We start from the raw sequence: 25,512 nt of genomic DNA, 5'->3' as shown, positions 1-25,512 counted from the left end.
TTGAGGAACTATTACCAAGTCCTTAATCTCTACACCATAGGTCAGAACTAAATCAAGAGTGTGATGATAAGAATGAGTAGATGTGCGGACGTTTTGGGTAAAACCAAATGAGTCTATTAAATTATTAAAGGTTATGCTTAAGCTATCACTTTCAACATCTACATGAATATTGAAATCACCCATTATGATGATTTTATTAGTATTTAATAGTAAGTCAGTTAATAATTCTGAGAATTCAGACAAAAACTGAGAGTAAGCACCTGGTGGATGATATAGAACAACTAGTACAAGTGGCTTTTCTGATTTCCATTTTGGATGAGAAAGACTGAGGGACAGTGATTCAAAAGAATCATAACTAATAACTGGTTTGGCATTAATCAATAATCCTGACTGAAAAATAGAAGCTACTCCTCCACCTTGCCAGTTGTTCTAGGAACATGAAAATTTAAATAATTAACAGGAGTGGATTAATTTATACTAACAAAATCCTCCTGTTGTAGCCAAGTTTCTGTCAGACAGAATAAATCACTATGATGATCAGTTATCAGTTCATTAACTAACAGGGATTTAGAGGAAAAAGATCTGATGTTCAATAATCCACATTTAATGACTTTGCTCTGGTAAAGTAACTGTGTTTATTTTAATCAGATTTTTATGGTTTATATTTTTAGAGCTGATTTTTGGTTTATTTAATTTGAGCCGTGGGCGAGTTGACACTGTTTCAATGGGGGTGTGGGTGGGTAACAGAGGAGAAGCAGCAGAGAGGTGTGGAGGACTACAACTCTGCTTCCTGGACTGGACCCTGGGTTGTCAATAATTTGGGGGACAAATAAAATCAGCCATATTTCTAGAAAGAAGAGCAGCTTTGTCCAAAGTGGGATGGATGCCATCTCTCCGTATCAGACCAGGTTTTCCTCAGAAAGAACTCCAGTTATCTATGTAGCCCACGTCGTTGTCAGAACACCACCTGGACACCCAGCGGTTAAACGACGACATACAGCTAAACATGTCATCACTGGTCAGGTTGGGGAGGGGGCCGGAGAAAACTACAGAGTCCGACATGGTTTTAGCAAAGTCACACACCGAAGCAACATTAATTTTAGTGACCTCCGATTGGCTAACCAGGTGTCATTACCACCGACGTGAATAACAATCTTACTGTATTTAGCTTTAGCCTTAGTCATGCAGTTTCAGATAAGATTCAGTGTTGCCCACTCTGGCCCCCGGAATGCATTTAACTATGGCCGCTGGAATGCATTTGACTATGGCCGCTGGAGTCCCTAAAGACACGTTTCGGACTATGGAGCTGCCAATAACCAGGGTCTGTTTCTCAGTGGGTGTGTCATTGATCAAGGAAAATCGATTAGAAACGTGAACGGGTCGGTGGTGAACTGGGGGCTTGGCCTTAGCACTATGCTTGCTCCGGACCGTCACCAAGCCGGCATGGGGTCCCGGCTGCTCGGGGTCTGCTGGAGGACCGCTAACGGGAGCTATAGCCTTTGTGGTTCCGTGCTGTCTAAGGGGACCTGGCTAGCTACTGGTTTTTCTACAGCGCAGAGCCGAGCTTCCAGTTCGGACAGCCTCTCCTCCAAAGCTACCATAAGACTACATTTGTTGCATGTATCATTACCACTAAAGGAGGCAGAGGAGTAACTAAACATCTGACACACAGAGCAAGAGAAAACAGAGGAAGCAGGGAGAGAAGCAGCAGCCATGCTACGCTAATGCTAGCAAGAGCTAGCAGATCCCAATACACCAATAAAAACCGAGAAGTGTTGAAAGATAAGAGGTGTTTTAAGCACTATCAAACAGTAGAAAAACAACTGTACTAAGTGCGTTTGTGAACTAGAATGAAAAACTGTGCAAACGACAGATAAATCCAGAAAACAAGAGATGACTCGAGCAAACAATTCACTCGAGCTACCAACAGACAAACAGGAAGTGACACAATACGTCTCACCACGAACGTGCAACGCTAACAGCTGCAATAAATAAACAAGCCTCGCTCCACTCGCTGTTTACTAAAATTCTTGGAGGTGGACAAAGCTTAAAGATTTTCAGCCATTATATCGGTTATCTGAGACCCCTGCCCCACAACAGTATCAGTTTTGGTGATAGCCAAGTCTTCTACATTGGTCGGGCTCTAGTTTGGAACAACATGAATATACCGGTTTTTCTGATTTAATAATCAAACCAGACTGTTGTCATGAGACACAAACAACCTCAGCCCACAGGAGGGAGAGGAAAAAAAGCAACTTTGTCCACACAAAATAAATAAATATTAGCAACATACAGTATATCCTCTCTTTTCCAACGTAAAATGTAGCACTGACTGTACAATTGGTGCGTTTAGTGATTCCAGCAGGAAAGCTCCACTAATATTGATGCTCAGGAGCTGCTACTGCTTGTAAATGACTCTCAGCTACTACCACACTGAATTATAGGTCTTCAACAGTTAAAATGACTGAGGGGCAGCCATTTGTGTGTTTGAGGGTCACAATTCATCACTTGTAGATGGATATGCAATTACTTTCTGCACAATTCATTAACATTCATCTATTAGTTCATGAGATATTTAGCTAATGAACAGATAAAGTGGTGAGCCTGACATTTAACTTTTAATGGGACACATCAGGGGTCTGCAACCTGCTGGCTCTGGGACCACATGTGGCCCTTTCGTCCCTCGTCTGCAGCTCTTTGAAACTTTGACCAAAATTAACATGGAAATAAATTTTATTGGCTTTTATGCTCAAAAAAGAAAAGATAAGTTTTAGAAGATTTTTTGTTGTTGAATTTTTTCTGAAATTATGTGACTATTACTAATACAAGGAGCAAAACCTGTTGATAAGTTTTAGCTAATGCATTTATCTAACTTCTAGCTTTGCAGTGGGATCTTTCTCAACCCACCAGAAATTATTTGGAGAATTTGCTTTGAAGAAATTCAGTGATTCAGTTTGACAAGAAGAATTAAAAAATAAAACATAGTTTAAGTCAAAATAAATAAAAGTAGAAAATAAAACAGTTTAAGTCAAAGTACATGGATGTGTTTTTCATTTAAAATTCCAATGTCACTACTACAGATCCAACAAAATGACCTATTTTTATGCACACTTTATTACTTTAAAGTGGGATACTTAACTAACTTTTCCACAGATTAGATCTTCAGAGATCAGAGTGTTTTAATTTTTATAAAATTTTCTAAAAACTGTAATTTCTTTCCTTCTTTGCATAATTTTTTTTCTTTAATCCTAAAATGTAAAATATCAATGAATGTTAAAATTCATTATATAATTTTAGTTTTATAAAGTCATCCCACCTGGTCAGAAAAGCCCCCCTCCAACAAACTCAAATTGGTCCATGGGCCATCAGTTGATAATCACAGTTGAAGGTTTTGTGGCTCTGGACACATTTTAGTGAGCAAGGGGTAGAAAAGGCTCTTTTGATCAAAAAGGTTGCAGACCCCTGGGCTAAATGATGTAACTTGTTTTTCTATAGTAAGAAATTCTCAAATCTAAACTTCTCACTGAAGAAATGTTTGCATATTTGGAGTGCAGAATATGGTTTGGTAACAAACACTAGAAAGTCATAACGCTTTTCTTATGATTGCATCATTGCTTCAAATTGTCCTATGATTATTGACAGAATTATGAAGTAGTAAATGGTGCAGCTTTGTGTCAAATCTGATTTGTTGTCTTTCTCTGACAAAGTGCTGAGGAAGCCTCCTCTCTTGTTTCCATCAGTTTCTGCAGTGCTCACCGTTCTCCAGGAAGCCCTTTGCCTTGGCCAAAATGGCTGGAGTCAGCTGGCCAGAGCTGTTCAGGTAGTTGAGGATAAAGATGTTTGGTGCGAACAACAGCATGTTTTGCTCGCCGCAGCCGTACGGCATCGCCAGGAGCTTGTCCAGATTCTGCATGGCACGGCCCATCAGGTCACCTGCAGAGACGAGAAGGGAAACAAGCTCAGATCGGCTGGATGTTTGAGCCAATGAGTGTAAGAGAAGAGACTGCAGGAAAGTCGGCATGGCTTCACCAACCCAGGACAGAGACAGTCGCTCTGGCTGATCCATTAACAAACATCTCAGGCAGAAGCAGAGAAATATTCTTCTCCACGGGTCCCTCTGGGAATAAAAGACAACAACAGAAGACAATGTGAGATCTTGAAAGATCTGGTACATGTCGAGGATAACTCTCAGCTGCTACTACCAGAACATGTTTTAGCTCAATATTTGTACAGTTGACTGAGTTATAACCTTTGTGTTGGTTAAGTCAGTTACCTGTGGCAGCCATTTGAATGGCAATGACTCAAAGTTAATCAGTTCTATTTCATTCCTACTGACCACCAGAAGGTGTTTATGAAGCACTGAATATTCCATGCCCGCATGCGTCGTTTGAGTAGTAATATCAAAAAAGTCACAACTGTGACATGTCGGATGATTGGCCAGGGCAGGGGGTATATAGCCCCGTTTCATCCGTAGCTCAGATCCTTTTTTCTTCTTGCATGCGGTTCGATTTGCTACAGACCCTGTCACCGTCGTTGGACGCCCAGTTGCTTGTTGGTAGGAGTTGCGGTGTGCCGCCCTCCTGTGAGCTGCGACGAGTTGGCGTGGGTCAAGGTATTCTGCTGGTTGTCGGAAAAAAACTGTGTTTTTTGCCTCTCCTACCGACTACAGCGTTTGACTATGATGTTGTGTGTATAACACTAGAGTTGCTATCGAGAGAGTGGTAAGTACCTCTCTAAATTATTGTTTAATATGTGGTGAGGCAGCATTCCTTGCTTAGTCTCTCCCTTTGTTAACAGGAACTAACACGGTTAGCAGCAGTTTATTTCACGGTAGCCATTTGCTCTGCTCCTAATTTTCAGTTAAACTCATAAAGCTTGACGGAGCTACCATGTTAGCTCTCTTGTTTTACTGGTACAAAAATGGCAGCATGTCACTCCCGTGGTTTGTCCTACCTTGTGCTCAGCCTGGACTGAGCTAATTGTTAGCACCCAAGCTCTTCTTTTACTTATTTGGTGAAGAAGCATCTCCTCTCACCAAAATTCCTTCAGTTAAGCTAACAGTGCTGTTAGCCTCTATTTATTCTGCCTTACTTGTTTATAAGTTTGTTGTTTTGCCTTCCCTGGGCAGCCACCTTACCATGGTGGAGGCGTTTGAGTGTCCCAATGATCCTAGGAGCTATGCTGTCATGGGCTTCATGCCCCTAGTAGGGTCACCCAAGGCAGACAGGTTCTAGGGGAGGGACCAGACAAAGTGCAGCCCAAACACCCCAATGATGAGCAAAATAAATGGACTCGCTGTTCTCTAGCCCGGACGTGGGTCACCGGGGCCCCACTCCAGAGCCAGGCCTGGAGGTGGGGCACGCGGGCGAGTGCCTGGTGGCCAGGCTTTTACCCATGGAGCTCGGCCGGGCACAGCCCGAAGAGGAGATGTGGGTCCCCCTTCCCATGGGCTCACCACCTGTGGGAGGGGCCAAAGGGGTCGGGTGCAATGTGGGATGAGTGGTGGCCGAGGGTGGGGACCCTGGTGGTCTGATCCTCGGCTACAGAAGCTGGCTATTGGGATGTGGAATGTCATCTCACTGATGGGAAAGGAGCCTGAGCTGGTATGTGAGGTTGAGAAGTTCTGGCTAGAAATAGTCAGACTCACCTCTACGCATGGCTCTGGCTCTGGAACCAGTTTCCTTGAGAGGGGATGGACACTCCCACTCTGGAGTTGCCCTTGGTGAGAGGCGCCGAGCAGGAGTGGGCATACTTTTTGCCCCCATCTTGGTGCCTGTATGTTGGGGTTCACCCTAGTGAATGAGAGTGTAGCCTCCCTCCGCCTACGTGTGGGGGGGGATGGGTTCTGACTGTCGTTTGTGCTTTTGCACCAAACAACAGCTCAGATTATCCACCCTTTTTGGAGTCCTTGGAGGGGGTACTGGAAAGTGCATCTCCTGGGGACTCCCTTGTTCTGCTGGGGGACTTCAATGCTCACGTGGGCAATGACAGTGAGACCTGGAGGGGTGTGGTTGGGAGGAACGGCCCCCCTGATCTGAACCCGAGTGGTGTTCTGTTGTTGGACTTCTGTGCTCGTCATGGATTGTCCATAACAAACACCATGTTCAAGCATAAGGGTGTCCATATGTGCCCTTGGCACCAGGACACCTTAGGCCGCAGTTTGATGATCGACTTTGTCGTTGTCTCATCTGACCTGCGGCCACATGTCTTGGACACTCAGGTGAAGAGAGGGGCGGAGCTGTCCACTGATCTCTACCTGGTGGTGAGCTGGCTCCAATGGTGCGGGAGGATGCCGGTCAGACCTGGCAGGCCCAAACGTATTGTGAGGGATTGCTGGGAATGTCTGGCAGAGTCTCCTGCGAGACAGAGCTTTAACTCCCACCTCCGAGAGAACTTCAAACATGTTTCGGGGGAAGTGGGGGACATTGAGTCTGAGTGGGTCATGTGGGCCTCTATTGTCGAGGTGGCTTACCGGAGCTGCGGCTGCAAGGTTGTCGGTGCCTGTCGCGGCAGCAACCCTCGAAGCCGGTGGTGGATACTTGCAGTGAGGGATGCTGTTAGGCTGAAGAAGGAGTCCTATCAGGCCTTTTTGGCATGTGGGACCCCGGAAGCAGCTGATGGACACCGGCAGTCCAAGCGACATGTGACTCGGGTGGTCACTGAGGCAAAAACTCAGGCATGGGAGGAGTTTGGAGAGGCCATGGAGAATGACTTCTGCACGGCTTCGAGGCGATTCTGGTCCACCATTCGGCGTCTCGTGGCGGAAAGCGGTATACTACCAACCCTGTTTATAGTGAGGGTGGTGTGCTACTGACCTCAACTCGGGATGTTGTAGGTCGGTGGGTGGAATACTTTGAAGACATCCTCAATCCCACTGGAACGTCTTTCACAGAGGAAGAGGAGCCTGGGGACTGTGGGTCAGGCCCTCCAATCTCTGGTGCTGAGGTCACTGAGGTGGTTAAAAATCTCCTCGGTGGCAGTGCCCCAGGGGTGGATGAGATTCACCCAGAGTTCCTTAAGGCTCTGAATGTTGTAGGGTTGTGTTGACCTACACGACTCTGCAATATTGCATGGACATCGGGGGAAGTTCCCCTGGATTGGCAGACCGGGGTGGTGGTCCCCCTATTCAAAAAGGGGGACCGTAGAGTGTGTTCCAACTACAGGGGTATCACGCTCTTAAGCCTCCCTGGTAAGGTCTATTCAGGGGTTCTTGAGAGGAGGGTCCATCGGATAGTAGAACCTCGAATTCAGGAGGAGCAGTGCGGTTTTCGTCCTGGTCGTAGAACACTGGACCCGCTCTACACTCTCAGCAGGGTCCTGGAGGGTGCGTGGGAGTTTGCCCAACCGGTCTACATGTGCTTTGTGGACTTGGAGAAGGCGTTCGACCACGTCCCTCGGGGAACCCTGTGGGGGGGTACTCTGGGAGTATGGGGTACCGGGCCCTTTGATACGGGCTGTTAGGTCCCTGTATGACCGGTGTCAGAGCCTGGTCTGCATTGCCGGCAGTAAGTCGGGCTCGTTCCCGGTGAAAGTTGGACTCCGCCAAGGTTGTCCTTTGTCACCGATTCTGTTCATAACTTTTATGGACAGAATTTATAGGCGCAGCCAAGGTGTTGAGGGGATCCATTTTTGGTGGCCTTAGGATTGCGTCTTTGCTTTTTGCAGATGATATAGTCCTGTTGGCTTCATCAGATCATGATGTACAGCTTTCGCTGGAACGGTTCTCAGCCGAGTGCGACACAGCTGGGATGAAGATCAGTACTTCCAAATCTGAAGTCATGGTCTTGAGCTGGAAAAGGGTAGAGTGCCCTCTCCGAGTCAGGGAGGAGGTCCTGCCCCAAGTGGAGGAGTTCAAGTATCTTGGGGTTTTGTTCACAAATGAAGGAAAAATGGAGCGTGAGATCGATAGGCGGATAAGTGCAGCGTCTGCAATGAAGCGGGTGCTGTACAGGTCTGTCGTGGTGAAGAGAGAGCTGAGTCAAAAGGCGAAGCTCTCAATTTACCGATCGATCTACGTTCCTACCCTCATCTATGGCCATGAGCTTTGGGTTGTGACTGAAAGAACGAGATCTCAGATACGAGCGGCTGAAATGAGTTTTCTCCGCAGGGTGTCTGGGCTCTCCCTTAGAGAGGGTGAGAAGCTCGATCATCCGGGAGGGACTCAGAGTAGAGCCGCTGCTTCTCCACGTCGAGAGGAGCCAGTTGAGGTGGCTCGTGCATCTGTTTAGGATGCCTTCTGGACGCCTCCCTGGTGAGGTGTTCTGGACACGACCCACCGGAAGGAGGCCCAGAGGAAGACCCAGGACACGCTGGAGGGACTATGTTTCTCGGCTGGCCTCGGAATGCCTTGGGATTCCCCCGGAGGAGCTGGCCCAAGTGGCTGGGGAGAGGGAAGTCTGGGCCTCCGTACTTAAGCTGCTACCACCGGACCCGACCCCAGATAAGCGGAAGAAAATGGATGGATGATATCTGTGCTAACTGTGTTAGCATCCCTGAGTTGGTTGTTTTGGCCTAGGCTGCCACATTGCTTTAATTGGTGATGATAGCATCCTGCCTCTGCTCCTAGTTTTAGCCAGTCTCATAGCTTGGATTTAGCTAACTGTGTTAGCATCCCTAAGCTGCTGTATTGCTAAAGCTGCTGCTGCTTTAATTGGTGATGACTGTGTCTCGCCTCAGTTCCTAATTTCAGCCAGCTTCATAACCTGTTGGACTGAGCTAATGTTGTTAGCCTCCCTAAGTTGCTTGTTTTGTTTAGTTGATGATGGGAACATTTCTCTCCCTCTCCCAACTTGTTGGCCTATTTTTTCGCCAAGCTACCATTTTTCCTTAATAGGTGACAACAGCGTCTTGCATCCTCTCTTAATTCTGGCCGATTTTTCCCTGATCAAGGCTGGACGCCTCACTGATTGTTCTGCTTTAATTGGAGATGGCAATGTTTTCACCCCCTCTCCCAATTTTAGCTACCTTCTGATCAGAGTTCTGAGCTAAACTACTGTGTTAGCCTCTCTTTTTTGTTTGTATTGTTCCCTAAATGGTGACGGCAGCATTTTCGCCCCCTCTCCCAGTTTGCCTTCATTTTGTATTCTGGACGTGGCTGATGGTGTGCAGCCCCTTTGCTGACTTTTCTTGCTTTGATTGGTGATGGTAGCATCCTCGCTCCCTCTTCCAATCTTAAGCCCCCAGTATACTCCCGCGTACGTTCGTTCACGCGTACGTACATGTATATTGTACGCAGAGGGTTCAGACTTGATACTCGAGTGTACACCCCGAGCAGCTGCAGAGCAGCTTCACAGACAAGGGGCGTTTATCTTTGGGACAAATTGAGTTTGCCGATTGGTCATTTGCTGACACGCCTACTGGAGTGATTGACAGGTTAAAAAAAAGCGCTGGCAGCCTCAGCCGCAGCTTTGTTCTGTGTTTATATGTTGTTAATAAAAATATCTAAAAAAACAACTAAAAAAACAGGGATCGCTGGCTCTGCAGCCCACACATCAGACCAGCCCACCAGGAAATCACCAGACCCTCCCGCAGCCATGCTGGACCTGAGTTTAATTCGCTCGTGACAAATTCTTTCATTTCTCACCTTTTCAGTCATGGCATCAACGGAGCAGGAAGATATCACTTGCCTCTTGGCAAAAAAACAAAAGAAAAGGCCAGATCAGGGATGAAGAAGGGGAATTTAATACATTGGTGTCGCATACAAAACAGTCCGTCGCTGGGCAGTTTATTGTGCGACACCACATATGCGGTCGTAAAAAATTTAGCTTTGCACGAACATGCCCTGGGGGGTACACTCGTACCTCCGCGTACGTATGTGCGTACCTCCGCGTATGGATGTACGTGGGAGTATACTGGGGGTTTAAGTCTGTTTATTTATCTGCCTGCAATTAACCCAGTGCAGTTTCAGACATGGACGGCTCACACTGTTGCACCAATTGTGGGGCCATGCTTAAGGTAGATGACGGCCACAACATGTGCCCTGCCTGCCTTGGGCATGAGCACCTGGTGGAGGCTCTATCTGAGAATCCCTGCATGAATTTCAGTTATATGCCCCATGCCATGAGGGTGGCTTGGCTGACCCAGTTGCTCGGCTGGTCCAGTTCCCTGAGCTTGGCGATGACCTTCTGCCTTCTGGGCAGGTGGCTCCGCTTATGTATGTCTGTGTATCTCAGTCATCACTGAACCGCCTCCAGCTTGTTCAAAATGCAGCAGCTCGCCTTTTAACCAATACTCCTAGATGGGACCACATCACACCTGTTTTACTCTCACTACGTTGGCTTCCTGTCTGTTTTAGAATAGATTTTAAACTTTTATTATTTGTTTTTAAAGCTCTGAATGGCCTCACTCCTACTTATATAACAGAGTTGTAAAGTTTCCCCGCCCGCTCCAGGTCTCTGAGGTCAGACAGCCAGCTCCTGCTCACTGTTTCAAGGACAAAATATAAATGCTGGGGTGACCGTGCCTTTTCTGCAGCCGCACCTCAACTCTGGAATAAGCTCCTGCTTGATCTACGTTGGGTTACTGAACTTGGCCCTTTTAAATTGAAGTTTAAGATTTTTTTATTCCAGCAGGGGTGACATTTCTGGTTCTTTTTTGTCATTTTATTGTGTTTTTCTTGTTTTTAGCTTGTTGTCATGTTAATTACTGTTTTTGTTAAGCACTTTGGTCACCATCATCGTGGTTATGTAAAGCGCTATAGAAATAAATAAATGAAATGAAAATGTGCTCAAAGTGCTGGAATGAGGCCACATCCTCTATGGCTCCTACTAAGAAGAAGCAGGCTAAGCCTGATCAGGGCCTTGCTATGAGAGTTGAGCAGTTGTCCGCAGAACTGGCAGAAATGAAATCTCTACTTCAGGCGTGCTACCTAGAGGCTTTGGTGGCAGTGACTAAATTCACTTTTCCACCCATGCCTGAATTGGCTGCGGAGGAGGATGTACTGTCCTTGGCTTGGCTTGTCTGAGGAGTACTTGAGGGAGTTGCATGCTTGTTGGCGGGACCCTAGATTCTTTTCACACCTCCCCTCGATGGTCCGGTGTTGGCGGCTATGCATGATCTGGCCAAAGCAGGCCTGGACCATATGCCGGTGGTTGAACCCGCCGTTGACTCCCTCATTGTTCCTATGGAAGAGGCCCTGCGCCCCAATATTTGGTGCCTACGGGTTCAATGTTGCATTACAAATGACTTCCTCTGCAAAGCTTATAATGCCAGAGCTCGTGCCGGCCGCCTCAGTAATTACTTGGTGCACCACATGGTTGCTCTTTCTGCATCACTTCAGGACACTAACGGGACAACAACAGTGATGGGAGCTGGCGATCCAGCGCTTCAGGCCTTTGATTTGATGACCAGAGAACTGGGACATGTAATGTCATTCTTAGTACAGGCCCGTCAACAGATCTGGCTGGCGCAGTCAACATTGACCAAGTTATGCCATAGGACCCTCCTTAGTGTCCAAGTGGTATCGGGGGAGTTGTTCAATTCAGCTGTATTAAAAGTGCTAGAAAAAACCATCCATCTGCAACAAAATAGGCAGCAGCTTTCCGGTCTCAGCAGGGGAAGGCCCCCTCCACCCCTTCAGCATCCAAGGCGCCTGTCGGCTGGCCACAGCATTCGGCTGCCGCCTAGGGGTTATGATCGGCCTGGGTTTTTTACTCATGCCATGCAGCAGAGACTGTTGTGGGTCAGTCCACCAACAAACCAGACAGGTTCAGACCACTGTCTCTGGCTGCCGCCCTCCCCCCACAGCAAGAAATTGATGCCACTAGGTCAACCGTCAGATGCTTCTCCAATCAGCAGGTCAGTTATTGGGCTGCTCAGGCTGCAGACCCATGGGCTGTTGCCACCCTGACCCAAGGTTATCAGTTATAGTTCTGACAGCAGCCTCATATCTCTGCTGGATCAAGGTGACTGTAATCACCAACCCGGTGAAAGCACAAGCACTGGACCAGGAGCTTTTCACCTTTCTGGCCAAGGGTGCAATCGAGGCAGTGGATCCTCTATGGCATCCCAGAGGCTACTACTCAAAGTATTTCCTCATGCCGAAAAAGATGGGTGGGTTTCCTCCCATTTTAGACCTAAAAGTGCTTCCCTTCCACATGCTCACGACAGCAGATGTTCTGCAAACTGTCAGGAGGGGAGAGTGGTTCACATCTATAGATCTGAACGATGCATACTTTTATGTGTCTATTGTGACAAAACATTGCCGCTTTCTCAGGTTTGCCTATCAGGGCCGCCATTGGCAGTTCCGGGTACTTCCTCCGGGTACTTCCGTTCAGCCTCTCTCTCCCCCCTAGAGTGTTCACCTGGTGCGTGATGGTTGCCCTCTCCCCTCTGGAGGCCGACAGGGTGAAAGGTCTTCCATACTTCGATGATTGGCTTCTCTGCCTCTCATCTTAGGTACGTGCCTATCGCAATACGAGTAGCCTGATAGCCCATGTGTCCCACTTGGGCCTCAAAGTGAACTTGGAGAGGAGCTGCTTGATCCCTTCTCAGACAAGCACAGTTCTTGGGTTGAATCTAGATTTACCTTCCATGAGGGCTCTCCCATCTATTCAGATGGTGAGCGACATACTCTGGTTGGTCAGTCAGTTCAGATTGGGCAGGCACTTGCTCTACTTTGCCTTCCTACAGCTGCTTGGCAAACTAACATTGATCACTCGAATTGTTCCATTAGGTCTGCTGTCACTGTTTCCCATTTGTATAGGTGGATCAACAGCTTTTGCCTGGATGCCAGGCTGCACAGGCATCGCAATCTCATGATAACATGGACATGCCTTCGTGCCTTGATTCCATAGAGAGACAGAGGTTATCTAAACAGGGGTGTCCCCATGGGTATAGGTGTGTGTCACAGGGAGGTGGTCACAACAGACACCAGCGCCACTGGATGGGACACTGTGTGGTAAGTAGGGCTGGGCCGTATCATATCGTTCACGATAATATCGGTTAAAAAAAAAGCTTGCCCGGGCCAATAAAAGATATCATGATATGCTAATTTCATGACGTAATATGTCAGGGCGCCCTGCACCTTTAACAGAACCGAGTGCGCTGAACGACCAAACCAAAATGCGCACACCCCCCTCCACCTGTCGGTACTGATGTAACGCTAATTAGTTGCATACAATACTGGCTAGCTAAAAAGCTAAAAACAAACAACGTGTGGCTCAGCTGTCTATCCATCCAGCTCTAAACTGCAGGTACAGACAACTCAACAGTCTCTCCCTTCCCCCCGCTCTAAGCTGCCACTCATCTTTTTTCTCTCTCTTTGCACCCCGCGCTGGGCTGCCGGTGCAGGCTATGTCTCCCCTGCTCTAAACTGCCGGTACAAACACATGCAGCTAAACTGTCTCTTGAGTTCCACAGTCCATGGACCAAGAACAGAGTCAGGTGATGAAAGATAGATAATCAGAGAAATGGAATCATTCCTGCAGGAACAGAAGACGCTGAAACACCACAAGCTTCAGGGTCAGCTGATCACCTTGTTACAAGTTCTGGAAGTTATAGCTCATTTAAAGGTAACATATATTTTGTTGTATGTTACATTTATGCTCAACAGATCTTAAGCTTCATTTTATTTAGTTAGTTTGGGAAACTTCACCTGCACTTTAGTTTTTGTGGTAGGCTTATTGATCTATATTTTGTGCAAACTTTTTCAATCTAAATAACAGAATAATCTTTTTTATTTTTATACTTGGGAGACTGAATAATTTACTAAATAAAATAATTTAAGTAAAATTACCCCTGCTTTTTAATTTTTTTTTAATATAATATTGCAAAGCAACATGTTGAGTTAATTTTGTCAAATAAATAACTATGATTTCTGTTTTCTTTTTATTATATCACAAAATTCATCGTTATGGTCAGAATGCTCTGGAATATCACGATAACAACTTCTGATGGTATCCAGAGATCTCCTGGAATGGGTCTTTCCTCTTCTGGGAAGATGGCGCCAGTGCTAGTGGCTTGCCATTCACCTCTGTCTGTTTTGATAGTTTTTTTCTATTTTTGTCACTTTTCTTCAGTGACATCAACTCACTGCTTGTTTATGATTGCCAACAACTTTTAAATATACAGTTATCTACTGCAAACCCCACCTTGTTCGACCACTTTAATCGGGGATCTGGACCGCCACCCCCTCTGCTTGTTGATGTTCTGGTTTACCTGCATCGCACAGCGTTTCTGCCCGCCCGAAAACTTTGCTCCAGGTGCTGTGGAAGACGTGCCGGCCGTCTCGTGAGGATTAAAGCCAGCATCAAGCTCTCTGCTGCTTTGTCATCTGCAGCTGACCATCAGATGTTAAATTGTCCATCCGGATGCTTCGCTGATCCACTCAACTCCAGCCTGCTACAGATGGCTGGGCCTGGTACGCACAGAGGGCACGCACAGTGGGCGCGCACGCAGCCGCGGCTGTTTTGGTCGTCTCCAGTGGAACTTAACCAACTCTGGACTGTCCGCTGCATCATCTCCTGCCAACCATCTTCAGGATATTCACCTGTTTGGTTGCTTCACTGATCCTGCTGGGTCCTGCCTGATCCCCGTAGTGAAGCCTGGCCCGTGCCGCGGGCACGCGCACAGCTGCGGCGTCTCTGGCCCTAGGAGGCGCAGTTCAAACTCCAATAATCTGAAACAGCTGATCTGTGCTCTATGCTCAGCTTTTCCTTAAGCTACTGGTCCTACAAAGATTGCTCTGCTGAATGTGAGGTCGCTGGCAAATAAAACCTTCATCTTAAACGACTTTTTCTGCTCCAATGGACTGGACTTCATGTTTGTTACAGAAACCTGGCTCTTCCCTGTGAGTTAAGTGTTTTTTCTGAACTTTTGCGGGTGGATTGTGCCTTTTTTAATGCTCCAAGGACTTCTGGTAGGGGTGATGGATTATTAACAGTTTTTAAAAAAAACTCTGGAACTGCAGACAGCTACAGGCTGTAGCTTTTCAGAGTTTTGAACTGCTGTACTTTGAGCTGGGCCACTCCAACCCAACACTGTGCAGCCTGATCTATAGGCCACCCTCGTATAGCAAAAATTTCATAAGCAAATTTTCTGACTTTCTGTCTGGAATACTGCTCAATTACGACAGGGTCTTGATTCTGGGAGACTTTAATGTACATATTTGCTGTCCTGACAAGCCTTTGGTGCAGGAGTTTCTAAATCTGATAGATATGATAGATACAATATTTCAACCTTGTGCAAAATGTTGTTGGTCCAACTCATCAACAGGGCCATACACTTGATTTAATTCTGTCTCACGGTTTATCTTTGGTTAATCTGGAAATTGGGGATGCTATTGTTTCAGATCGCAAACCCATTTCATTCGAAACCTCTGTTATTCATGAGTCTAAATCCCCCGCTCCAGCCAAGAGTTGTCGGACATTTAACTCTTCAACCGCTGCTCTTTTTTTCTCTGCATTCATTACTGATGCTGCTTCGGTCCCTGAAACCTTTGCCTGTATTATTATGCAGGAGCTGCTCAGAATGCATGATGCGACCTGTTCTAAGAGTTTAGACCTTAGGGTGGCTGTGGCTGAGTGGTTAGAGCAGTCGTCCTCCAATGCAAGAATTAGGGGTTCGAACCCCACAGCAGTCACATGCCGAAGTGTCCCTGGGCAAGACACTGAACCCCTTGTTGCCTCCAATGTGTGTCCCATCGGTGTATGAATGTGATAAATCACTGATTAGTCTCTTTAGAATGATTTGTTCAATTATCCTGATGCATGCTCAATAATCCCGGTAGAAAAATGTAAAAAAGTTAAATCTGGTCCTCTGGACGTTCAAAAAAAACAAAAACAAAGCAAAACAACAAAAAAATGTAGAAACGTTTCGTCTCTCATCCGAGAGACTTCCTCAGTCTGAGGTGCTGTATTCAGCTGAGTCTCTTAAATAGCACCTTCTCAGAGTGGATCAACCAGTTTTGCTGCTGACAACCAAAACCAGCTGCTCACATGGTCAAGAAGGACCATCAGCCTAACAATGGATCATTAGCACACTGATGGCTGTTTACTATTCACAGAGGACCAGATTTAACTTTTTTAGATTTGTTCAATTAGCTTTGTAGAGATCTAGTAGAGTGCTATATGAATGAGTAAATGAGAGCACAGATTGTAGTGTAAAGCACTTTGAGTGTCTCAATAAGATAGAAAGGCGCTATATAAGTATAGTCCATTTACCTCATGGCCCCGCTAAAAATCAGGCGACCAAAGCAGACACCACACGCGACCACTCGTACAGCCAAACGTCTATGCAGGAGAGCTGAACGCAAGTGGAAAAAGGACAAATTACAGGTTTCTTTTATTATGTTAACGTGTCTGAAAGACTATCAGAGCATCGTTAAATCTGAAAAGAACAAATACTTCTCCCAAATCATTGCTTCAAACAGTCATAATCCCCGCGTTCTTTTTAATACCGTAAAGTCAATTTTAAACGTGCCTCGGTCTGCCAGCATGGAAGTCTCTATTGACATCTGTAACAACTTTACCATATACTTTGCTGATAAGGTAGAGTTGATTAGGTCATCCATCCCCCAGTCCACAACTGATCCCTCTGTCTTTGTCCCTTGCTCAGCTGTCTTTAAACAGTTTGAACCCATTTCACTCCCATTTCTAAACAAAGTTGTTGGTAAGAAGAAACCCTCCAGTTCCCCCGCTGACCCCATTCCTGCGTTGTTTTTCAAACAAGTTCTACCCACGATTGGACCCTCTTTTCTTACTATTATAAATAGTAGTATTGTGACAAGTGTGGTTCCCGATGTTTTCAAACATGCAGTAGTTAATCTGTTAATTAAGAAACCTGGACTTGTCCCTTCGACTTGCTCAAATTTCAGACCAATCTCAAAATTTCCCTTCCTGTCCAAAATCTTGGATAAGAAAGTTTTCATTCAATTAAACAAGGTTTTGAATGAGAACAGAATCTTCTAGATTTTTCAATCTGGTTTTAAGCAACTCCACAGCACTGAAACAGCATTAGTAAGGGTTTGTAATGATTTGATGATATCAAATGATTGTGGTCAATTTGTGGTACTTGTGCTCCTGGACCTTACTGCTGCTTTTGATACTGTTGACCACAGTATCCTTATATCACGGCTGGAACAGTGGGTTGGGATCACAGGTGCTGCATTAGAATGGTTCCGGTCATACCTGAGTGGCAGGAGTTTTTGTGTCAAGGTTGATAATAATGTATCTGCCTCATTATATCTTTGCTCTGGGGTCCCACAGGGTTTGATTCTTGGACCCCTTCTGTTCTCACTTTGTTTGCTCCCACTGGGGTCCATCCTGAGGAAACATGGTCTTTCATTCCATCGCTATGCTGATAACTGCCAGATCTACCTGCCTGTGAAACCAGCAAGTGTTTGCTCCATTCACCCACTGTTAAAATGTCTGGACGATATTAAGGCCTGGATGGCTTCAAATTTCTTAAGTTTTAACAATGAGAAGACCGAAGTCATTGTCTTTAGCCCTAGCTCAACTGCCGCCACTGATCCTGTCAACCTGGACTCTCTTCAGCCATATCTTAAGCAGTCTGGTAAAAATCTTGGGAGGGTTTTAGACTCTGACTTCAAGTTTGACAAACAAATTAACTCTGTTCTGCAGAAAAGCTTCTTCCAACTAAAACAGGTAGCTAAGCTCAAGCCAGTGTTGTCCAGACCCGACCTTGAGAAACTAGTCCATGCCTTTGTCACAACCCGATTGGACTATTGCAATGCACTCTATGCTGGGGTCAGCCAGGCCTCCATTTCTCATCTTCAGCTCATCCAGAATGCTGCTGCTCGGCTTTTAACCAGAACTCGTAGGTCTGATTATATTACACCAGTTCTGTCTTCCCTTCACTGGCTCCCTGTTCGTACTAGGATAATCTTTAAAATTCTTCTGTTGACCTTCAAATACTTAAATGGCCTCGCATCCCTTTACCTCTCTGAGCTACTGGAACCATACGTTCCCTCTTGGGCCCTAAGATCATCCGATCAGCTGCTTTTGGCTGTTCCAAGACTGAAGCTCAGAGGAGATGGGGCTTTTTCAGTCATGGGCCCCAAACTCTGGAACAACCTGCCCCCCAACATCAGGCAGGCCACCTCCCTTTCTCAGTCCAAATACCTGCTAAAAACACAGCTGTTCTTGCAGGCATTTCATACAGTGTAAATTGATCTAGTGTTATTTTTTAATCTGTGACCCTATGTTTTAAATGCTTTTTATTAATTCTTCAGTTATTATTATTAGTGTATTGTATTTTTTTCTCTTTAATTTTACTCTCATTGATTGTTGTTGTTGTTGTTAAGCACTTTGATAACAGGTTCTGTTTTAAATGTGCTCTATAAATAAAGTTGACTTGACTTGACTTGACCTGTCCACCCTGTCGGTGGTGTACTTACCAGGGCGGCAAAAGCAGGTCACAGACTTTCTCTACTGCCAAGTGTCTGCTCCGGGAGAATGGTCCCTGCACAGTGAAGTAGTGCTCAGGATCTGGGATCTCTTTGGTCAGGCAGACGTAGATCTATTCACCACGGAGGAATCAACTCATTGCCCTCCATGGTATTCCCTTACAGGGATGTAGTGAGTCACGTGGGTACGTGTCACTTGTTGTATGGCAAATATATGAAATATATATGCATACAATATTCACGAGTTCTTCATTTTTCTGACTGTGTAATGCCGTGCATTGAATTTAACAGAAATGCGAACGAGAGACGTCATTACCTTTGACCCATCAAATGAATGGAGTCATTTATTTTCAGAATCAAAGTTTAACATCAAACATTTACATTAATTTGGCAAAATATGAAAATAATAACAGACAGTTTCACAAATAATGAACTTCAAATCACTCGGCGGTGATTTGAGGACTTTGCTTCAGATATTTCTAAAAATATCTGTACTGATTTATGAGAGAGAGGTGAGTTTAAGAGGAAATTGAGATTTATCTTACAGAGGAATATGTGAGGGAATTTAATCTGTTTAACCAGAAATTGCACGCTCCGTCAGATCTCAGCTTTGCCCACGGTACACTTGGTCGAAGAAGAAGTTTTACCTTGTTGACGATCGATCACCTCAGTAAGAATCCTTTTCAACTGATATCAGCGTCTCCGTTGAGAACTGCTAAAATCCTTAGAGAGTCGTGCGTGGTTAGCTCAAACAGAAATTATAATTCCAAACGTCTCTGGATTCTCGGCAACTCCAAAACTCTCCATAACTCTAGTTCTCTTCTGAACTCCTTCAGAACTTTTCCATTCTCCAGAATCTACTGCACTCTTACTCTCTCTAGACTGATAGAACCGGGAAGTTGTCACATTTTAAATGAGTTTACTTCCGAGTTTACTTCAGAGCTTTCTGATTCGTGGATAGACCAGAAAGAGGAGTGATTTTGTGACGTAAGATGTTATCTAAGCCAAGGTCAGAGGATGAGATTGTTTTAACAACTGACAGAGAGATTATTGCAGGAGAGCAGACTTCGTGGAGTCAACTCTTGGTAATCTTCTGAAAAAGTTTAAACATGACATCTTTCTCGGTAAACATTTTAGTTGACCGAAAACCAACCTTTCACATACTTACGACTTGACTCATTTCAGACAGAAAATCAAGAAATGCATATTCAGGTGATTTCTTCTCTGAATGAGGAATAAAAATCATTACTTACTGTTTATGTAAAATAAAAATGAGTAGTTCTTTTCAACCTGTAAAGCATTGAGTGAACTAACACAATTTGATTATCAAAACATTTGTAAGACAGTAATGATTATAAAGAATTGTCTTTTCTGCTTGATTAATTCAAGAAAGAAAGTCATCAGATGGCCCAGACTTATTCAGATCAATGAAAATAACAGTCTCTGTCCATCTGGTAGATTTGAGGTCAGATAAGGGTCAGACCAGGTTCACTACAGGGACATCAGATGCACTAGGCCAGGACATGTTAGCCCATCCTTGGTTGAGGGTCCTCCTATATGCATCTCCACCCCTTCCTCTAATTTGTCCTACTCTTCAGAGAGTTCTCGAAGAAGGCCACAGGATGTGGCCACATGCCACAGGATCCTATCCCTGGATGCTGGTGGCTCCATGTTGGCCAACACAGTCATGGTTCGCACTCCTGCGGAGTTTGTGTCATGGCTTCTCATGGTGTCTTCCGACCAGGAGGGACTTGCTATCTCAGTTGGGGGGATTGATATGGTACCCCAATCACATTCATACACCCATGGGACACACATCGGAGGCAATGAGGGGTTCAGTGTCTTGCCCAGGGACACTTTGACATGTGACTGCTGGTGGATTCGAACCCTCAACACTTGCATTGGAGGATGACTGCTCTAACCACGCAGCCACAGCCGCCCCTAAAATGGGCAAACAAATCAGACGAGGTGGCCCAACTACAGTTTGTGCTGGAATGAGGTGGGCTCCAGCCCCCCTGTGAAGATGGATGGATGCTCCCATGAGAAACAGAAGCTGGGTCCAGAATCAACAGGCAGAAACAGATAATTTGCAGCAAATAGCAGAGCAAGCTGCCAGAAAGCGAGCTGTCAGAAAATCCTCCTGAAATGAAAGGCATGGTCCTAGCTCGTCAACAGGGGACAACAGCGTAATCCAGAATAAAAATTATTTATTATCCAGGTGAGTTCGGATGGAGGCCTGTAGCAACTCTGATGTAAACTCCGGAATTTTCTTGAGCACTACACAGCGCTGCTATTTTATTTTATTTTGCTTATTGGGCCCAGTGAGGGCACTGGAAACATACATCATGGCTACTGCTGCTATAAGACGTTCAGACCAGCTGTTCTTGTGTTATGGAGGCCAGAGACTAGGTTACCCTCTTTCCAAGCAACATCTTTCCCACTGGATTGTGGCTGTCATTTGCCACGCCTACGGTGCAGGACGTGGCTCCTCGCTGGTCAGTGTGAGGGCACACTCTACCAGGAATGCCTCCGCTTTCTGGGCAGCCTTGAGAGGGGTTCCACTGGAAGCGATATCTGCTGCTGCATCATGGGATTCCCCAAGCACGTTCACCAGGTCCTACAACGTCATCGTGGCCACCCCTCATCCTCTGGGCCAGGTTCTTCTGCAAGGATCATCTGGGCCTTCCCAGTGAGGTTTGTGCTCAGGATTCCTTGTGACATTGCTGGTATTAGTCATTCAGTGCTTTCAGCACTGCTCCCTGGCGATCAGTAGGGATGAAATAGAATGAAACTTTTGTATGTAACAACGGTTTTAGGAATCCCAGATGATTGCCAGAGCTTCTCTGTCACTTAGAATTCTTGCGCCCGTAAGAAGATTCTGTAGGATCAGAGCTACAGATGAAACAGGACTATATATCCCCTGGCCAATCATCCAACATGTCACAGCTGTGACTTTTTTGATATTACTACTTGAACGGTGCATGCACGCAGGGAATATTCAGTGCTTTCAGCACCGCCCTCTGGCAGTCATCCGGGATTCATAGAATCATGGTTACATATGTAACCTCCGTTTTATATGATCTTTAAATGATAACTTTCACTCAAATCTATCCAGTGGTTCATGAGATATTCTGCTAACAGACAGAGTTGATGTTACTAGTCAGTGTCAAATATTTAATCTTGCACAATGCATAGCGATCGGATTATGGTAAATGGTAAATGGACTGTACTTATAAAGCGCCTTTCTATCTTATTTCAAAATACTCAAAGCGCTTTACACTACATGTGTTAGGGGTGATCAGGGCTTAATTTGAGCCAGATCCTGCTGGAACAGGATCTGGGAATTCTCTTATTTTGACAGGGTGTGTTCCGGTAGCAGTTTGCTTGGACACGACTTGGATCCGGTAACTCTCAGGCTTACTAATAATAAAGTTATGAACAAACATGACTGCCTTGAATGAATAAAACTTATATTGTATATGTAAACTGAAAATAATTATATGAACTTTAATTTTATAAACACAACAGCCACTTACGAGCATACAATCTGCCTCTTCAAGTAGCCTTTCTGCATCCACTCTTAAAAAAATCTCTGCCCCTAAAAGAGTGGTGAGGATAAGTGCTGAGCTAACCAGGCAGTCGTACGTGTGCAGGAGCACAGACAGAGGAAGCGCATGGAGGTTTCACATATGGAGTCAGACAACAATGAGCAGGGAAAGTGTCAGGCTCGGAACCGTCAAGTGGGGGTGGGTGGTAGGATCATGACAGAAGTGGAGTGTTTACAAATGTAGGTAAACGTAGATGTTTAACAACCCATTAAAATAAACCAAATTGCATCTAATTTATTAAAAAAATTTTGGAAGAGAACCCCCGCAATCAGCTGTGGTGGCCTTCTTGAATGGGGCTGACTCGAAGTTTATCAGTTGGAGATGTACTTCCAATGATTTCTTTTTACAAGTTTCAACAAAATCTGTCTTGTGGATCATGAAATATTTTGATAAAGTTACAGATAAATAAGACAGATAGACACATGTAAGTTACTGAATTCACCGTTAGTGATTAGTGATAACCATAAATTAAAGGTTTGTTCTTTTCTACAATAACTGACTCTTCTTCTTTCGGCTTTTCCCTCTTCAGGGGTCGCTGCAGCGAGTCATCATCCTCCATCTCACTTTATCCTCTGTCCTCACTCCAACTACCTCCTTGTGCTCGCTAACTGCATCCATGTATGTCCTCTTTGGCCTTCATCTTTGTCTTTTATATGGCAGCTGCATTTCTAACATTCTTCTACCAATATACCCACTGTCTCTCCTCTGGACATGTCCAAACCATCTCAGTCTGGCCTCTCTAACTTTATCTCCCAGTTGTTCAACCTGTGGTGTACCTCTGGTGATCTCATTCCTAATCCTATCCATTCTTGTCACTCCTAAGGAGAACCTCAACATCTTCATTTCTGCCACTTCCAGTTCTTTCTCCTGTCTTTTTGTCAGTGCCACTTTTTGTCAGTGCCAGACAATATAACATAACTGGTCACTACTGCCTTGTGACATTTTGTCACAAATCACTCCTGAAACTTTTCTCCATCCACTCCATCCTGCCTGGACTCTCTTTTTCACTTCTTTACCACACTCCCCATTTTCCTGGACAGTGGACCCCCAGTACTTGAAGCCTTGCACTTTTGTGACCTCTGCTCCTTGTAGTCTCACTGTTCCACCGGCCTCCCTCTTATTCACACACATCCTCTGTCTTACTTCTCCATCAGCATCTTCAAAGCAGCTGAGAGCTGATAAGCGTATAAATAATAATTATTGCACGCTGCCTGGTGCAGATACTCGTGACTGGGCTCCATGATGTAAAACTATTATTATGTGTAACCTGTTGTGTAAGTCTGCCCTTGCAAGTAAAACTGGTTAAAATATTTTCATGTCCTCGAATGTGATTTCTTTGAGTAAATAAGGATGAATGTAGGATATTTTTAAGCAACACTGTCATCACTCACTTGCAGGACACAGCAGAGCGTTGTGGCTGACCATCTGTGGGGTTCCTTCAGCCTTCAGGAGACAACAGTTGTGTTAGCAAATCATACAAACACACAACAAATGCTGTCCTGGTGCAGAACAAGCTAAAGTAGAACTAAACACCAAGCATTCCTTCAAGGAACATGTAAGAGTTTTTCATTTGTTATCATTTTTAAACTGCTTCATGATTTCTGTACTTCTATGTATACAAAGCAAAGAAGTTTCTGGAACTATCAGTCCACGTCCGAGCTGATAGTAATTCTCTGTATTTACATAAGCTGCTTTGACTTAGAATTGTTGGTCTTGTCTTAAACCAAGCAAACATATCAACTAGTATCTTGCACTGTTTTTTTTTCTAATCAACTGTAACTGTTTAGCATTCCACAAGATGTTTTGTTCTGATCAAAGAATGTTCCAACCACCTGCCAAACACTTATCTCGTTGATACAAAACTGATGTCGCTCTTACCAATAAAAAGTCAGCTCAAACTGCAAGACTTTGGAGTTCACTTCTGATTTCAGAGGTGAATTTCCCTCCTTGCAAAGAGCGTTGGCCAAAAATCTCACTTTGTTGTCTCGTGGGAATTCTTTGTAGGTTTGACGGGAAAAATACCCGACAATACTTGGTGCCGTTCTGCCCGGATTATTCAACATAACTGCCTGTTGATGGATAAAGGAGGTCCCACTGCTTTGTTCGTGCACGGCCCGACCGGTTTAACCGTCAGAAACAAAGCCCCGGGAGGCGCAGGTTCCTCGCCTGGCCAGTGATTAAGGTCCAACTTTGTCCATCAACGGCAGTTTGATGGAATCCGAACCGGCACTCACCCAACGACATCGGGGTAAGTAAAACAAAAGTTCATCGTAACGTTTTGTTTTGTTGGAAGGGAGAAGAGTATTGTAGCGCCCTCTCTCTGGATGAGTTTTTAAAACTCGTGTTGGCAGGAAAAAGAAAGTAAATGAAACAGTTTTTAAACTGAAAGTAAATAGTGATAAAACTCGAGTAAGGAAGGAAATATATATATATTTTTAAGCTCTATCTTTCCGGATGAGTCAAGACTTTTAAAATTCTAACAATAAGTGAGACTCCGAGTCAAGCACTTTAAAACTTCTACCAAAAGTGAGAGTCTGTGCTGAGCTATAAATAGACCATATCTGTGAAACACTGCATGTTTCTGTGTGAGTGAAACGCTACATGTTTTGGGAGGAAGACAAATCATACTGCGTAACCTTGAATCCTTGCGGTGCTAACGTACGGGTCACAAAGCAGGTCTGTTTAAACCTCCATTAGGACATTTTTTTAGGTGAAGTGTTTTTTTTTTTTAATCTAAAATCTTTCTGCTTTCGGGATTAGAACCCAAAGTGAAGCACCGGATCAATTGACAGCAGTTGAAGCCTGTGTTTCAGAAAGCAAAAGGAGGCCCGCTGGAGACATTTTCATTTAAGCCACTCACACACATATATTAATAAAACACAACAAGATAACATCCTGATGCATGCTCAATAATCCAGGTAGAAAAAATCCAAAAAAGTTCAATCTGGTCCTCTGGACAACAAGATAACTAACTTACGTTCATGGAAAGCCAAAACAGTAAGTCCTCTTCTGAGGCAGAGAGTAAAGATGTACAATTTATGAATCAGAAGCCTCATGATTCTACAAAATTCCCAGAAAAATGGGAAAAACAATACCAAATTGAACCAACATTAAAACCAGAGACCTGTAAAATGGTAATCTCAATTCTACAAGTAAAACTTTGCTGAAAGGAAAGAAAGAAATTAAAATTAGAAGATCAATTAACATGTGCTAAAGTATGACAGAGTCCCACTTAAGAAGAGAACAGATTAATAAAGCTAAAGCAGAAAGAAAAACTAAATAAGAAACAAAAACTAAACAAAAAACAAAATCTGCTGCTTTGTTTGTCAGACCAAAAGATAATATGACCATGACTGTAGCAAGATCCTGATAACTTTTTCATTCAACCTTTATTTAGACAGGTAAATCCCATTGAGCCTCGAGGACTCATTTACAAGAGAGACCTGATTTCAACAAAGAAAGATGACAACAATGGACAACAGCAACAATAATAAACAATTATAAAAAAGTCACACTGGAGGTTTTTTTTTTTTTACAAAT

General features: G+C 44.7%; 1 protein-coding gene across 1 annotated transcript in view; it reads right to left on the bottom strand.

The window, feature by feature from the left end:
* LOC119411476 (alpha-2-macroglobulin-like protein 1) overlaps nt 1–25,512 on the bottom strand; it is a 670,820-nt gene that overhangs the window by 598,587 nt on the left and 46,721 nt on the right. Inside the window, exons 18-20 of the mRNA XM_037678427.1 lie at nt 23,364–23,415; nt 4,034–4,117; nt 3,757–3,933 (exon numbers count right to left, since the gene is read on the bottom strand). Coding sequence (XP_037534355.1) covers nt 3,757–3,933; nt 4,034–4,117; nt 23,364–23,415 — 313 coding nt within the window. The remainder of the gene's footprint in view (nt 1–3,756; nt 3,934–4,033; nt 4,118–23,363; nt 23,416–25,512) is intronic.

Source organism: Nematolebias whitei, chromosome 6 (genome assembly GCF_014905685.2).
Source record: "Nematolebias whitei isolate Nwh7 chromosome 6, NemWhi1, whole genome shotgun sequence".
In the NCBI taxonomy this organism is placed as follows: domain Eukaryota; kingdom Metazoa; phylum Chordata; class Actinopteri; order Cyprinodontiformes; family Rivulidae; genus Nematolebias; species Nematolebias whitei.
Note: the sequence above shows the minus strand (reverse complement) of the source record. Positions and strands in the feature narration are given on the sequence as shown.